This window comes from Bidens hawaiensis, unplaced genomic scaffold, assembly GCF_021521415.1.
Source record: "Bidens hawaiensis isolate Kalapana, Puna unplaced genomic scaffold, B.hawaiensis_p1.1 tig00034685_1, whole genome shotgun sequence".
Lineage (NCBI taxonomy): Eukaryota > Viridiplantae > Streptophyta > Magnoliopsida > Asterales > Asteraceae > Bidens > Bidens hawaiensis.
The window spans coordinates 208884-225005 of NW_027496017.1; the positions used below are offsets into that span (position 1 = coordinate 208884).

Consider the following 16122-nt stretch of genomic DNA (forward strand, 5'->3'; position numbering starts at 1 on the left):
ACATATACGGAGTATTATGTTTGTGAACGTTCTTTTATGTTCTTAATTTAAATTCATTTTATGTTTGCTAGTTTACCTCTATTAAAGTTCATTCATTTACATTCGGTTAACCAAAAACCATGAAAGCCGAACAATTGGCTCATTCAACCCAGTTGTAACTAAATATATTTGCAGAAGGCAACAAACACTTGGTGTTAAAACTGGAACCATTCTGATGTGAATGAACTCAAGGATTAGATATAGAAATGATATATGACAATCTGCAGATGATACACGTAACATGTGAGGCTGAATTGACTGCAGAAAGATGGTCAATCTCCGAGCCTTTTTAGCATGCTGAGTTCATAACAAAATCTTAGCTCAGAATGGAAAGACTGACTAGACCCGACCCGACCCGACAAGGCGACAACCAAAACATGATCACCCAATGCATCTTTCTGTAAAAGTGCCCAGACTAGCCTTTTGTTATGTATCACAATTATTTAGTTAAGAAGGTAGTAGCTATAACATTCATTTTTAAAATGTTTGTGGTTAAACCAACCATAAAAAAAATAAAGTGTTTTTCTTTACAAAATCACTCTCTTAATTATAAGGGAGATATTATTTGATCAATGGCTTTCTTTACTTGCGTTATGCTAAGTTTCTTTCCGTTATTACTCTTCCTCACCTTCACCTGAAAAATTAACCCAAACAAATATTAGAAAAAACATTTTGACACTAATTATTCGAATTGGAATTAACAAAACTAAATTCAATTCAAACCGAACTCGAGCAATATTCACATTCGTGTTTCAAATATTCAAACACATCCTTATCAAGGAAAGTTAACGTACATATTAAATTAACGTGCTAACTGTGAGAATCAATTAGTGTAATTATATTTACAAGTAGTAGAATTATGTAATTACATCGTAGTGTAATTACACAATGTTGTAATTACACTATACTATAATCACACTATGTATTTCAAACCGTCCCAGTTATTTAAAGTATATAATTCTTGTATAAAAAAATACATGCATTTTACTTATACAAAATTCACTTATTTCATGTTTTAAAGTGCATGCTATTTATATTATTTTCTTTTACCCTTATTCAGGTTATTCGAATCAACTCGAATTTGGATTTACAAACACGAACCATTTTCCCAGTTTCTGAATTCAAACCAACTCGAATTCAAGTTTACTTTCCAAATTCAAATAACCCGACCCAAATTACCAGAAATCCAACACGATCAACAAAACCATCACATTACCTTAGCTCTCATCTCAGCCGAAAACATCCCAGCGTCCACCGACGACTGAACGGTCGTGATTTCCACTCCAAGCTCCCTCAACCTCTTCATAACATCTAACAACAACCCATCTCTATGCCTACATTGCATCTCCACCAACGCATCATTCTCTATTATCGACACTTCCACCTGCACCGCAACCGCCACAGCCACAGCCGTCTTTCCAGTCTCCACCACTCTAACCTTCCTCTTATCCGCCACCTTTACATTATCATCCAACCGACACTTAGCCTCCAGGTCTTGTATCCTCTTACGTAACTGCTTCACGTACTCGATCGTATCGCCTAAAATCGACGCTTTGTCCATTTTAGTCACCAATGGTACGAGTGTTCTAAGAATAATAAACCGTTCGTTTAGCTTCTCTCTACGACGTCGTTCGGCGAGTACATGGTTTGCACTTAGCTCTTCGTGGGACGTGGTTTTGCGTAGGCGAGATGCGACGGACTCGGCCGCGTCTACGGTGGTGGTGGTGTGGAGGAATGGTACGGTGAAGAGGATGTATTTGACGATACGTTGGGAGGTGGTGGTGGTGGTGGTAGGAAGGTGGTGGGAGTGTTGTATGTTTGGTGTCCACGTGGTGAAGGATGATTGGGTGGAGTAGGATGAGTTGTGGTGTGAGTGTGACGTGGACATGGACATGGACCATCGAGTCGATTGGCTGTGGAGGATGCTTGATACCGTGTGAGAGTACCGACTGTCCACCGGCGCTAATTCTGCTGATGAGAAACAAAAACGAAATAAAGTAACGTACTAATTGTTAGAATTAGTTGTATATATAAATAAATACTCTACTTGGTTCTCACAATTCGTACTTAAATTTCATTTGTATTCGATAAAAAATGTCGATAGATATGATTTTAAATATTTTATAACAGTGTGAACTTTGAAACTCAAACTACCCTAATATCCCAGTCCAAATATAATTTTGAAATTACAAGACCGACTTATCTAAAAACGCTATGAAAAACGAAACCCACCGGTCCACTACTATGGAAAAAAATCCATTGAGTCAAACTCAAATATAAAACCAATGTATACATTTATGTTTTAATTGAAAAAAAGTGTGTTAGATTATATGTTTAGCTCTGTTAACTTTTTATTTATTTATTGTTAAAAATGACTACTCAAAATATATTTTTTTATTTTATAAATAAATTACATATTTTTAGTAATCGGAATTGAACCCTTACTATCTTTAATATATATCTATTTTAATAAAAGACCACTCATTTTTATCACTTATCAATCTCTTAATCAATCTCACCTTTATTTTCAACTCATTTTAATATATGGTCATTATCGTTTAAGTCGTTTCAATATATGAATTCAATTTTTTATTAAATGTAAATCCTAACCGATTCATTCATTTACATGTATTATGAAAAAAAAATAAGAAAATATCAAAATTGAAGTTGCAGATCCGTTAGAAAAAATTTTAAATTAACTGGTAATTGCAAATTAAAGAAAATAAAGGTGCATCATTGTCGAAGAATTTGAGTTTGTATGGAAACTACAAATTGTTGTTAAACTGGGATTTGAGCAGCAATGCATAATTTTTTTTATATAGAATTGGTTTCAAATTTGAATTTAAAATTTTCTCATATGCATTTGAACTCAGCAAAATTTATATTTTTCTAAATTATCTCCAAACATTTTGTATAAATATTGCAAACATGGAAAATACCTATTATATATATCTTGAACATTATAATTATGATCCATATGTATCACGATTTACTATATGAACTATTTGTCATTTATTTATATAATTTTTTTGTGTAGTATAAAGAGTTTAAATAATAAGAAGATCAATATTTAGTTTTCAATAATTTCTTCTATAACTCAGACCAAAATGCTTCAGAAATATATATTTTATGGCTTGATTTATATTTTATTTTATACATTTGAATATATTTAATTTAATATGCTTTATAAGACAAATTACTTAACTAAAAGCATTCAAAACGTTAAACCAAAAAGTTTGTTTTAATCTCATTCTACTATTTTCGTTTTTAAAAAATTATTTAGGATATTGAAGCCTAGAATATCGTTTTCATCAGTTATTTACATAATTTCAATATTATATTAACTTATTAGTTTTACTTTTATACAAATACAACGAACTGGGTTATGTTAGTTTTACCTGTTGGTTAGTATAAATTAAAGTGCTTATTATGGTTTATATTCAAAATAATAAAGTTGTGCATATTTTTTTTAAAATCACAGCTAACATTTATTATTAAAATTTATAAAAATTCATTAAGATTCGCATCTTAATTATAATGTAACTTAATAGAAATATATATTATTATTATTTTTATTTTTTATTATTTGTAACTTAATCATGCTTCTCATTATATTTAAAGGATATTTCATTTTCAAATTATTATTTTTTAAATAAATATTTAATCCGGTTAAAAGTCATTTACCATGCCTCCATAAAAAAAGAAATCTTTGCTACTTTTTTTTCTGTATGTTGTTAAAATATATATATCGATTAGTTAAATATTCCAACAACTTCCAATAATATTAACTAATAACACCGGATTAGTATTCAAAATTTAAGCATTCATGATCTAATACTCTCAAGTATTATAAATAAGAATCACTATCTTCACTTTATGGAACTTTAAATCTTCTAATATTTTGCTAACTTAGTATAATCACTGTTACTTGACTATGCTTTAAGGTTAGTATGTCTTTGTCATTTTTTCTATCAATTACATTCATCTGAAGTTAAACAAATCATTTTGTTATATTTTAATTTTGGGTTTTATGTGTTGTTTAATTATATAATTGCTAATTATAAAATATAAAATCAATTAAAATTTTTTCATACACAGAATATTAATGACAACAAATTTAGCATGATCAACCAATTTCAAATTCTAAAAATGGTTATCTAATCAAAGTTCAAGCAATCTGGTTTTTGGGACAATAATGATTTTTGGATAAACATGAGCAGAGGATCTCAAATGACATCATATTAATTAATTCAAATGTATGATATTTTATGTGTATAAATATTTTTTTGGTTAGTTACTTAGTTTCATGGATACATTATCATTTATCTATGGTTGGTATGTACTTGAAGAACCTTGTCACACATAAAATTTATAAGCAGACCTATATGTTACCTTATCAATAGTTACAAGCAGATATGTACCATGGATGTTGATTTTTGATAAACAACGTATACCGACCAATACAATCACAAATATAGTGTACAAGGAATATTTTACTTATTTATAACATATTTGTATACTCTTAGTTATATAATTTCTGAAATTTTAATGTAAATTGTAATTGTATTAACAATATATGATCATGTTGTTGATTGTATTTCACTCAATGGTTAATTTTAAAATTTTAATCAATTACTCGTGTAATACACGAACCTCAAACTAGTAAAATTATATTCCAAGTCGATGGACCCATAATTTTTTATGGCCGATTTAACCAACTTATTGCAGCCTATTTATGACAATTTTGAGTTTTGACTCGTATATATACAACCATCTATCAACTTATTGACAACTTGATCTCCCCTTGACATGTATGTTCATTTATTGTATGATATTAAGTGTGTCCAAGCTTGCGATAGGTTTATCACATTAGTTAATCGTATGTATAAATATGATATGATGTATATCAATATATGACATGATGTTCAATAATACTATTAAAAATGATATTCATGTTATCTAAATCTGCACTTGTTTTCTCATAAAAATACTTCAACTATTTTAGAAACAAGTGTTATAAATGTTCTTTAAAACAATAGATGCAACACACTTCATATGGTATATGGTGTGTTTAATTTATGAAGATAAATGGATTAATATGAGAAATGATCATACAGAAATATATTACAACCGAACATGAAAAATAGAGCCAAGTATTCGGATGTTAGGTTATCAAAATGCTGTATAATATATTAGGGTTTCATATATTACTCTCTAAACTTGTAAATAACATATTTTCTTAAGTTTATGTGTAAACATCATTATAGATTATACATAGAAAAACTTATATTTTAATATATAAAAATTCCCCATAAATATTTTTTTTGAAAAAAAAAAAAAGGAATTGCTATTGTTTTGAGGAACAAAAGAGTATTTATCAATTTTAATTTTAATATATTATATTATTATAATTCTATGATATTGTTATTAACAAACATAAATTAAATGACGTTTGATACCTGATGTGTGTAATCGAATATTTGACGGGTTGTGCAACTCAAAATTATCTGACCAACCGGGAGTTGACTCAGCTCTACACGAATCATCTAGGCTCGTTGCTAACAAGTTAAAATGAGAATCCAAGTTATTTGAATCATCATGCGGCGACCCAAACTTCATGTCCGGAGACATACCAATTTGCAATAGCTCATCCGTGTCTGTGATTGAAACCATTGAATCTTTATTATTGTGAGGCTTTTGAAAGTTAGAAATATGACATGGTTCTTTCATGAAATCTGGCACATTTTCATCATATCCTACATCTTCACCCTCATCTTCTTCTTCATCATCACCATCTTCATCCATGGAATATGTATTGTCCGGAAGTTTGATTGATTCGGGTGTTTGATAAGAAGAAAATGTGGTGTTGGAAGAATGAGAGGAAAGGGCGGGTTTGGAGGGTGGGTGAATAAGGTTGTCATTTCCGATCACGAAGAAAAGTTTGACATGTTGGATGAATTCATTAGTCACTTCCACCTATATTATATATATATGCAAAAATGAGTTCAGTTCAAACAAAATTCATTAAACTATTAGAGATTAACTAGTTATAGATGTCACACATGATGTGATTTAAAATTTTATTGTTGAGAAAAAAAGTTAACATAGTTGTGTATTTAAAATTTTTGTACGCACAACGAAAAAAGTTAAGCAAATGATAAATGAATAGTTATTTAAAAATTAAATGAGTTAAAAGATTTATATTATTTATGGTATAAGTGATGACAATTAAATTTAAGAAAATGAAAATTTGTTACCGCTCAAGTCATTATTTCATTGTTTCAAATTGTTATATGTATAATTAAATACTTTTTATTATCAACTGTATAGAGTTCAAAAAAACATAATAATATACATAATTACGATAAGAAAAACACTTGTAATCCAATTTATTTACTCGTCTATTCTACCATCTCAAAAGGGCTAAGACATCATACACTTATACTTAGTGATTGATGAGAATCATCACGTAGGCAACACATATATAAGTAGGAAAGACGCTCTAACTTACTCACATGCATTATATATAGTGAGTGATTATTTTTAACTATCACTTGTTAAAAATACTAACGATGAGCGGGTGTGATTAATCTTTTTCTTAAAAAGAATGTTCCACTTCCATGATCACAATCAATGAGTACCCGCTCATCGTTCATCACTCACACCCCAACATCGTGTTCCTGGGAGTGTAAGTCCTATACGTAACAAACTCCCCCGTCACGCTCACCTAGTATAACACGTGACCTTATACTCAACTTACCTTTTCGGTTGTTCCAAGCTCAATGACTCCATTTAGCAGAGGAATGCATATAACTGTCTGCAAAAACGGTGGTGGGCATTAAGCAACAAATGCAAATATGATGAGTGTGTAAATATAGGGGTAACAAAATTGACTTGCCTGTATATAAGCACTCTAGTGCAAGATCCAGGAAAGCAGCATTCAATAACATGATAAAAAAGTTAGGCCGTAAAGTTGTAATGAAGAGTATACTTAGTGGCATTATGCCAATTCAAGCTAAAGATATTATCACGATAAAAAAATTTATAAACTTTATAGTTATCATGATACAAATTAATTCAAGGTTTAAAGTTTTGAGACATAATTAAAAGTTAATTTGAAATTCAGATTTTATGTATTTTTTAACTTGTTACAATCTCAAATATATTAATTAACACACCTAAAATTTCATTAAACACGATTATAATTTAACTGTTATACTCTTCTTCTTAAATAAAACACTTCAAACTTTTGTAACATCATTTATATATATAACTTTCAAACTTGTAGCTTGTCATAGACTCATTATTAAAACAAGATAATAACTCTTTATTTGGATGTGAGTGAGAAAAGGTAAGAGATTCGACGACAAATCTCTATTTTTGGAACGAGTGTAATAACTTTGACAATGAATGGAAAATAACATCTTTGATATTATTATTTGTTTTAGACAAAATATCTAAGTTTCAAAAATTACAAATTAAAGCGAAAATCATAAAGTTGCTCATTTTCCTGTATGTCTCACATATCATCAGTTCGTAACAAATTCATCTCTCTATGTAACCCCACTTGACTACAACCTTTGTATCATTTTATAAGTACAAAAAACACATGTACGTGAATACGATAAAAGAACATTTTAAAAATACGTAAATACAAAATATTAGATTCATGATGTGACACAAGTATCACTTCTTATAAGGCGATGAAAACTTATTTTTTAAAGATTATAAGGGCATCCAAAGTAAAGAGACACAAAAACAAAACAAAAAAAAATAATAATTGACTAGTCAGTTATCAATTATTAAAACACTATTATTTAAAAAACACTTAATACTCATCCAATAAGAAATCCTAAAAACACTTGGCCCCACCACTCGAGCCAGAGTCTCACCGAAAGCAGGCTTTCTATTCCTAAAGGGTAGGGGTACTGTCTACATCTTATCCTCCACAAACTCTACCATAACTTTACTATTGACGGGATATACTGAGTACGATGATGATGAATTGGCCCCACCACATGCAAAACAACACACGTCATCTCGTCTTTTCTAGTTCTTGCCAAAGAACTCATTTGAACAATGAGCCCTAAAAACGAATCCCACAACCGAAGCAAACTCATGACATGGAAAAATACTAGAAAATACCTAAAAATATGTTAGATCATCCGTAAGACTAAGGGGTATAAACTTGTGGGCAACCCCCCTGGTCCTAGGTGGCAGCCATCCCTCACCGATCTCAGTTGGAACACCGTCCCTCACCTTTACCGGTCACGCATGACCTGAGGCCACTGATGGCGCTCAGTCACGTCAGTAGGTCATTTCCTTGCTTTCATGTAGGGCGCAATGGTGGAGTTTGGTGTGTTTTGAATATTATATAAATAAAAAAAATGTACAATCTAGTTCTTTTGTATTAACTTTTTGTGTAATTTAACGATTTTTTCTATCTTAACCTAAATAAATTTATATTTTATGGTACAAACAAGTACACCCCCCCCCCCCCCCCACAATCAAAGACCTTCCCATGCATCCTCGACAATCTCCGGCTTCCATGCCTTGGTCCCCGGGCAAAATGTTAAAAGACTGTGCCATTGGTCCCATATCTTGGTTCCCTCTCCAATGTCCAATTAAAGTTTTTATCTTCATCCCACAATTATACCTTATTATTCTATTTGGTTTAATTTCCAATTTATGAATCATACTAACGTCGCCTTTTAAAAAAAAAGTTTGTTTAATTTCCATTTATTTTAATACAATCTATTAGTTCATACCTTGGCAAGAATAGCTCTGGTAAAAACTTTACTATCTACTTCATTTGCACCATTCAGCCACAGATCTTGCTGCTTTGCATATGCCTCTCCCACTAATCTGCAATTATGTAATCATAATCTTAAGTACCCAATTTTCAACACTAACTTTTGGCCTAACATATAACCTATAAATTACGAAAAGTGATAAGGATTACTTATGAATTATACCTGACTTTATTTTCTCGAATAAAATGTTTTTCATTAATAAACGTAGAACGGTCAGTCTCAAGTTTTTTTTTTTTTTCAAAGAGTTAAATTATATTAAAAATAGTTCCAATTACAATAAAGAGGCAGGTAAGCGGGCAACAAGCTACGCCGCCACCCCATTTTGAATGACAAAACCGATCCTACTGAAAACAAAGTTATCGTTCTTCGGCGTCGATGAGTTACTGTGCACGACCCGCTGAACTCTTTTTAGAAACGCAACAGCATCGGGGGCAAGAGACCCAAATGTGTCAAAAGCAAAAGGAATGAAGGCGTGTTGATTCTCCACACACGCCTGCTCGTGCTTAGCAATTTTTCCTGCTTCTGCCTTTAGCACGGCATGCCTAGCAACAAACCCGGTGTCCCTAAGCCCGACAAGAGGGGACACCCCAGTAAGGTCCACACAAGCATGTTTCCCCCTCGCCCATCCAAACACAAGAATGTCCGCTGGTCGGAGAGTAGACCTTCCTTCACGTGTCCGACAAGAAATTCACAGTAGCCTCTTTTCTTTCCGAGATTCCTGCCCGTTTTAACACATCACAAAGGACATCTGTGACCAAATCATGTCTATATTTGAACCCAGGGAGTTCTTTGCAATGAATCGAGTGTTCACCAAAATTATCTAAACAAACCTTACGACAGACCGGGCATGGCTAATTTACTGGGAACAGTGGGATCATTAAACGATATTTAAGAATGGCTCGGTACTCCACTGCTGACATGTGCTGGCCTAACCCTTCGATTGGGGTGATAGTCAAAAAGTCTTGAGCATGAGGAGCCTGAAGACATTCTAATACCGCTCTTTGACGAGAGGACATGCCAAACTTTTCTCCCAAACTTTGGACGGTTTTACTATAAAGGGCACTCGCCAAAGCATTTTGGGCTTTAGCGGGGCGGTGTCCTTATTAGCGAACCCGCCAAGATCAAAATCGGGAATAGAGTTGTGCAAATAATCCATCGCACACCCAAAATCGGAATCCAACCCATCACCACCATAATCACGCAAAATGTGGTCCTGTAACTTCCAGGATTGTGCTCTCGAGGCGACGAAAGCATAGGTGGAAACATCCCCAGCTGAATATAACCCTAAACCACCGAAATGGATAGGGAGAGAGGCTAGTCTCCATTGAAAATCCCAAAAAACGGACCCCCACATACCACAATATCCTCAATCGCCGCTCGAAGCCCTTTGTCAAAAACAGAGACAGCTTCCTTAACAAACATAGGCTGACATGTTCGGAGTCCAAACAACAATTTAGCCACCCCCATATATGAGCGAAGCAAGAGAAGCTCACATTGAGGGTCACGCAGACGAGTAAGACATCTCATTAGTTCCACGGCTCTTGAAGCTCTGGTAATGGCCAAACTACTAGCCCTTAGATCTAATCATATCCAAGGCTTTAGCCACTTCAATGACGTCTCCTATAATCGTGCCATCATCTAAGTACCATGCATGGAAAAGTAACTTGCAACCATCTCGTACTTGATGAATGAGGGGGTGTAAAGCTAAAGCAAAGAGAAGGGGTCCTAAAGGATCGCCTTGTTGAACCCCAGTAGTTGACTGGATACAATCATTCCCTACATATAGCCTTGCAGGTTGCCCGTAAAGAAAATTAACCCATAGGAAATAGATGGGCATCTGGCACGAACTTCCTGCAGGAGGGTGGTCCTATCCACCAAGTTGAAGGCATTAGAAAAATCTACTGTAAGCAAAGCCAACGACCCATCCGAGTGGAACATATTAAGAAATCTATTCGCGCTATGAAGCACCGCCTCCGCTCCACTCGGGACCCCCACCCCGAATTGAAAATCACCTAGGTATTTTGCCATCTCTTTCCCAACACTCCTCATAGCCACTTTGGATACAAGTCTTCTCCAAATCGCGCCAACAGCAATTGGCCTAACCCCATTTTCGGGCTTAAGCAGTGGCGTTAGAGGGGCCGAGGCCACAAACTCCGTCAAAGAAACAGGGCATCTCCCCCCTAACCACAAGTTAACCACCTCAGTGATAACCTTAAGCAACCCCACGGCAATTGCGGATCCTTCCCCACATAGGGCATCCAAAATATGTTGGGCCCTAAGCCCATCTCTACCACATGAAGTCCCTTTAGGAAACGATTTAATACACCCTAGGACACTTTCAACGCCCACAACCAAAGGGGCCACCGAGAGTAAGGCAAGGCGGGCGGGGGCAAGACGGGATGCTTATCAAGCAACGCTTTCATAGTAGCGTCATCAAGAGGAGCAACACCCGAAGAGCACAAAACTTTAACTGCGGCCGTGAAGTGCCCATCGGCAACTTTCCGAATACGTTGCTTAGCATTGAGGCCCTCCCTCGAATGATCACCCCCGAAGGAGCCCTCACGGCCCTGGAGCCCATATCCATCGGTTGGTTAAAGAGCGATTGGATAAGATCAAAACATCCGCTTCCATCACCCCAACTTGCTAGGGCCTGCCGAATAGAATGGAATTATAAGGATTTCCTATTCCCCGACCTACGCTCATGTCGGTTGGAAGGCTTGGCAACTTGTAATGTGCAACATGGTAATATCAAAAGTTTAACCCACGCTTCATGGACTCTGGCCTAGACACCACCTTGCACAATGAAGTAGATAAGGCATGGGCAAATGCCATGCGACAGCTAGAAGGGATGCTTTTAACTGTCTTTACCGGAAGTGCGAAAATACAGTCAAGGAGGGTCGCGTCCAAAACTATCCCACCCAAAGGAGCTACATCTATCGCAAGTTGTGGCTTAGGGATCCCGACAATGAAGTCTTCCATCCCTCCCGTATCACCTTTGAACTTGATAACTTTGTCTACATGGTGACAATGCCGATTGAGGGCCTGTAAAGACATGCACTCACCGCACAACCATAGTTTGGCAACCTTTAGAGCATCTGCCAACGCAACAAAAAGCTCACAATCCCTGGATACTGCATCCCGCATAGTGCATTTTTTGTCATCCGAATATAGGTGTAACTGCTTTATATGTGCCCCCTAACCTTTGGATCCCCTTGGACCCAACCAATCCATCTGGGCAGCAATGGAATCCTCTAAACGGGCACGGCCAATAGCCCGTGCCCACCTCCCCCAATGGGGCTCCGTTGACAATCCGAGCCCTAGTCATAACCCCACAAGACGAAAGGCCAACAAACAAACTCGAGCTGAGTTTGGAAGTAAAAACCCGAACTAAGAGGCGAAAGGAGAGCAACCCACAGTTGCTCTCCCCTCCGTAAACCGTATATCTAATCATTAACCAGAAAAACCAAACCATACATTTTTAAAGCCGGTCGACTTTCTTTAGTTTGGACAATTAGTTCGGTTTAGGTGCTTATATAGCACCATATATTCGATAACTATGAATGGGCTTAATTAATCCGAATTATGAGGCGACGAGATGACCATGTAGGCAACGAGATGACAGTGTGCCTTACATGACAAAATATGGTTATGAGATGAGGCGATGTAAAATAATTAGTTGTGTAAATAAAAATTTAAAATTAAGAAAAACAAAATCACCGCCGCCCTAACACCGGCTACACTCTCCACACCCGCCACCCCTACTCGCACCTCTGTATGGCGGTGTTGGAACCCCACAATCGACAGCCAGAGTATAGTTATAGCAACTTCTGGATTGATTATTGTGAGGTTCACAATCCACATGCTAACAGATCTAGTGATATAAATATGTCGACATAAATAATAATAATAATAATATAGGGCTTTTAATTTGTGAGATGGACATGTTAACATGACACGGATTTTAACATGTTTGAGTTTAAACTTAACATGCTTCGTGTTTTAAACATTTTGATTTGTTTAAGAAATATTTAAATTCGTGTCTTAAAATAAATAAATATATACTCCTAAAGTCTTAAACCTAAAGGCATACTTATATACGAAATTACACACATGCCTATTAGAAGCAGATATTTTATTTTTAATGGATGTTATAATTTGCTTGTATGATTTTTTGTCTTCAATATGTTGTGGATTTGTGTTTTTTGATTCAATTGTGTTATAGATCATGTATTAATTAAGACTCGTATGCTCGTTCTAAATTTTTTTTTCATTACACATGTATTATTGATTGTGTCTTTAAACAGGTCTTAACAGGTTAGCCCGTTATTAAACAGGTCCGTGTTCGTGTTTGGAACTAAATGACACGATTAGTTATCGTGTCGTGCTCGTGTTTAGTACCATAAGTCATCGTGTCTTATCATGTTGTGGCCGACATGTTATGACAACCCTAATAAAATCTGATACAGAACTTTGTTATAAGAAACTGTGTAGTGGAGTGATAAGTTGGTGGGTTTTGGCAAATTTTGGGCCACAACACTATCCCTTGGCCGGCTAGGATAAAATTTAAAATATTATTTCATTAAATGGACTAATAACAAGCCTTATTTTGTGGGGGTGGGGGCTATAACACCACTACACTTGTATCCCCTAAAGTAAAAAACTGCCCATCCGTTGAGGTGTGGTGTCACGTGTCGAAAATCCCACAATTTTGTATCCCTCCACTAGCCTAACAAGCTTTAGTTCTACCATTTTTATCGATGAAATGTATGTAACCGACGTACCCGACACCAGGAGCAAAGGAGAACGAGACACACATGAGGTAGAACCACTCAGCCTCCGTCAGATCCTCCGGTGATAACGCCACCGATGGCCTTCGTACCGCCACCTGCTGCTCGCCGGAAGCTAACGAATCATAAAGCTCTCTTAGCTGCTCGCTTCTGCTTAACGCCGCCTCTTCCGTGGTAACCTCCATCGGCTGCACCGTCTTCCTGGTTTTTATTGCTCCGTTGTAGTAACCGTCACACCATTCTAAAACCCTAACCATTAAATAGATACAAAACAAATCATAAAATATTAAAAATAATGAAGCAGTATCAATATAATACATATTGATACTCGTACCGTTTATCATGACAAAATCGCCAGAAAATAATGTACGTCCACTGAACAGATTGTACAGCAGACTGCAACATCTCTTTCAATCCATCATTTGCGGGACCACCGGCAGCAGCAGCAGCCGCCGCCATTATATTTTAATTCTAATTATAATTCTTCAAGTCAAAACTCGATTAAACATTCATACTGCAACAAAAACGCTTAAAATACTCAAAACATGAACCGGATTCCGGTGAGAAATTAGGTTTTGATTTCAGCTCAGATTTTCGAATTTCACGCAAAAATATCACGTCAAAAAAGTTAATAGTAATAAAATACTAAAAACACGAACCTGGTGAGAAACTAGGTTTTGATTTCAGCTCAGATCTTCGAATTTCACTAAAAAATATCACGTTAATAAAATACTCAAAACACTTACACCGATGCTAGAACCGGCTTCCTGTGAGAAATTAGGTTGTAATTTTCGACGAGTTTTACGTCAAAAACGCTGTACAATTGTTCAAACACTCTTACCGATTCTAGAACCTGTTTCCGGTGAGAAATTAGGCGTTAAATTATTGCTAGATCTTCGAATTTCACGTAGAAATTATTGAATAAAACGTCTAAAACAGTTATACCGACAGTAGAACCGGTTTCCAGAGAGAAATTAGGCGTTAATTTCCAGTGAGATCATTGAGTTTCACGTCAAAAATGGCTGCAGAAATGACGTAAAATACCCCTACAATAATCAGAAAGTATTACAAAAAAGGTTTATTTTCAACGTAATGAACGGCTATTACTGGAAAAGGCTTAGTGGTAGGACCTCAACTCTTTATCTCACCATATGCCCTCATGTTTCCCTATTTTCCGTCTATTAGGCTGTGTGTAATGGGCGATAATTTGGGGCGACAATTGGGAAGACCCCCCCCCCACCGGCTGATAATTGGGAGAAAAGGGGCGGGGCGGGATTAACTTGTCGCCGATGAAGAATAATAATAATAATAATATTATATTTAAATGACCCTTGTGAAACGGTCAAATTTAAAAAAATAAAAAATTAAACAATATATATATATATATATATAAATAAACATACACCCTTCTTCTCCGTTTTATATCAATTTTATATACAAATCATACTCAATTTCTTACAAAAAATAAACAAAACGAATCCTAGAAACAACCCGAGCCAACCGAACTACCAACTCCCTGGTTTCGGTCAAGCGTATGGTTCGCAATCGAGCCAACCGAACTACCAATTCCCTGGTTTCGGTCAAACGTATGGTTCGCAATCGAGCCAACCGAACTACCAATTCCCTGGTTTCGGTCAAACGTATGGTTCGCAATCAAGCCAACCGAACCAACCGAACTTACAATGGAACCAACCGAACCAACCGAGCTATCCGTATCAACTTTCCGACCCGAACCTAAACATGTACGCCAACTTTCTCAGCCCACAAAACACAATGCCGGTGTTCGGGTCTACACCACCGGAGTCGGAGCCGGTGACGGTACCGGATACGCAAAGGTCACGGGCCTCCGGTTCAAGCAAAAAGCCGACCCGTAAACACAAAAAAAAACAACCGGGGGAGTCGATGGCGCAACGTGATCCATACAAGCATTGGAGCGAGGAGGAGGAGGAGGTGGCCCTTGCAAGGGCTTGGATCGTCATTTCGGAGGATCCCGACGTCGGTAAGTTTTTTAATATTAAGTATTTATTAAAAATGTATTTAGTGTTTATTAAAATGTATATTAATTGTGACAAATAATTTTAATTTGTAGCTAACTTTCAAGTCACCGGGGTGTTTTGGAAGAAAGTATTTGAAGCTTGGCTCGATATAACCAAAAAACCCGAAGACTACCGGGGAAAAGAAGCGGTTCAAGCCCACTGGAAGGGGCTTAACACCGATTGTTAAAAATTTGCCGGGATAATTAACCGGTTGCAGGGGTCCGGCTGGCGTAGCGGGCATAACGACGTCGACATTATAGGTCAAGCCTTGAGCGACTTTCGAGCTCAGGGTCACACTGTTGAGCGGCCCCGGAAACCGTTCAAGTATTTGAGTTGTTGGGAAAAGCTACGTCGTTGCTCGAAATGGAATGTGGTACCAACCGTTCCGGCCTCCCCGACGAGCCAGCTCATCCCGGCCTTCAAAAAGGTCGAAGACATCGTCTTCGA

General features: G+C 36.2%; 1 protein-coding gene across 1 annotated transcript; it reads right to left on the reverse strand.

Annotated features, from left to right (window-relative positions):
* Nucleotides 1-554: 554 nt before the first annotated feature.
* Nucleotides 555-14098, reverse strand: LOC143586510 (basic helix-loop-helix protein A-like). Its single transcript, XM_077068048.1, has 8 exons — nucleotides 13974-14098; nucleotides 13634-13888; nucleotides 8808-8904; nucleotides 6938-6952; nucleotides 6800-6856; nucleotides 5499-6015; nucleotides 1256-2010; nucleotides 555-673 (listed from the first exon to the last, which is right to left on the reverse strand). The coding sequence occupies exons 1-8, from the start codon at nucleotides 14096-14098 to the stop codon at nucleotides 587-589; spliced, it is 1908 nt and encodes a 635-aa protein (XP_076924163.1). The 3' UTR covers nucleotides 555-586.
* Nucleotides 14099-16122: the final 2024 nt, after the last annotated feature.

Bases quoted from the DNA above. Each gene is read 5' to 3' on its own strand.
- LOC143586510 (XM_077068048.1), bottom strand. From the start codon at position 14,098: ATGGCGGCGGCTGCTGCTGCTGCCGGTGGTCCCGCAAATGATGGATTG. The intron at 13,889-13,973 runs GTACGAGTATCA...TTTAATGGTTAG, and splicing joins CGATTTTGTCATGATAAACG to GGTTTTAGAATGGTGTGACG. The intron at 2,011-5,498 runs GTATCAAACGTC...GTTTCTCATCAG, and splicing joins TATTCGATTACACACATCAG to CAGAATTAGCGCCGGTGGAC.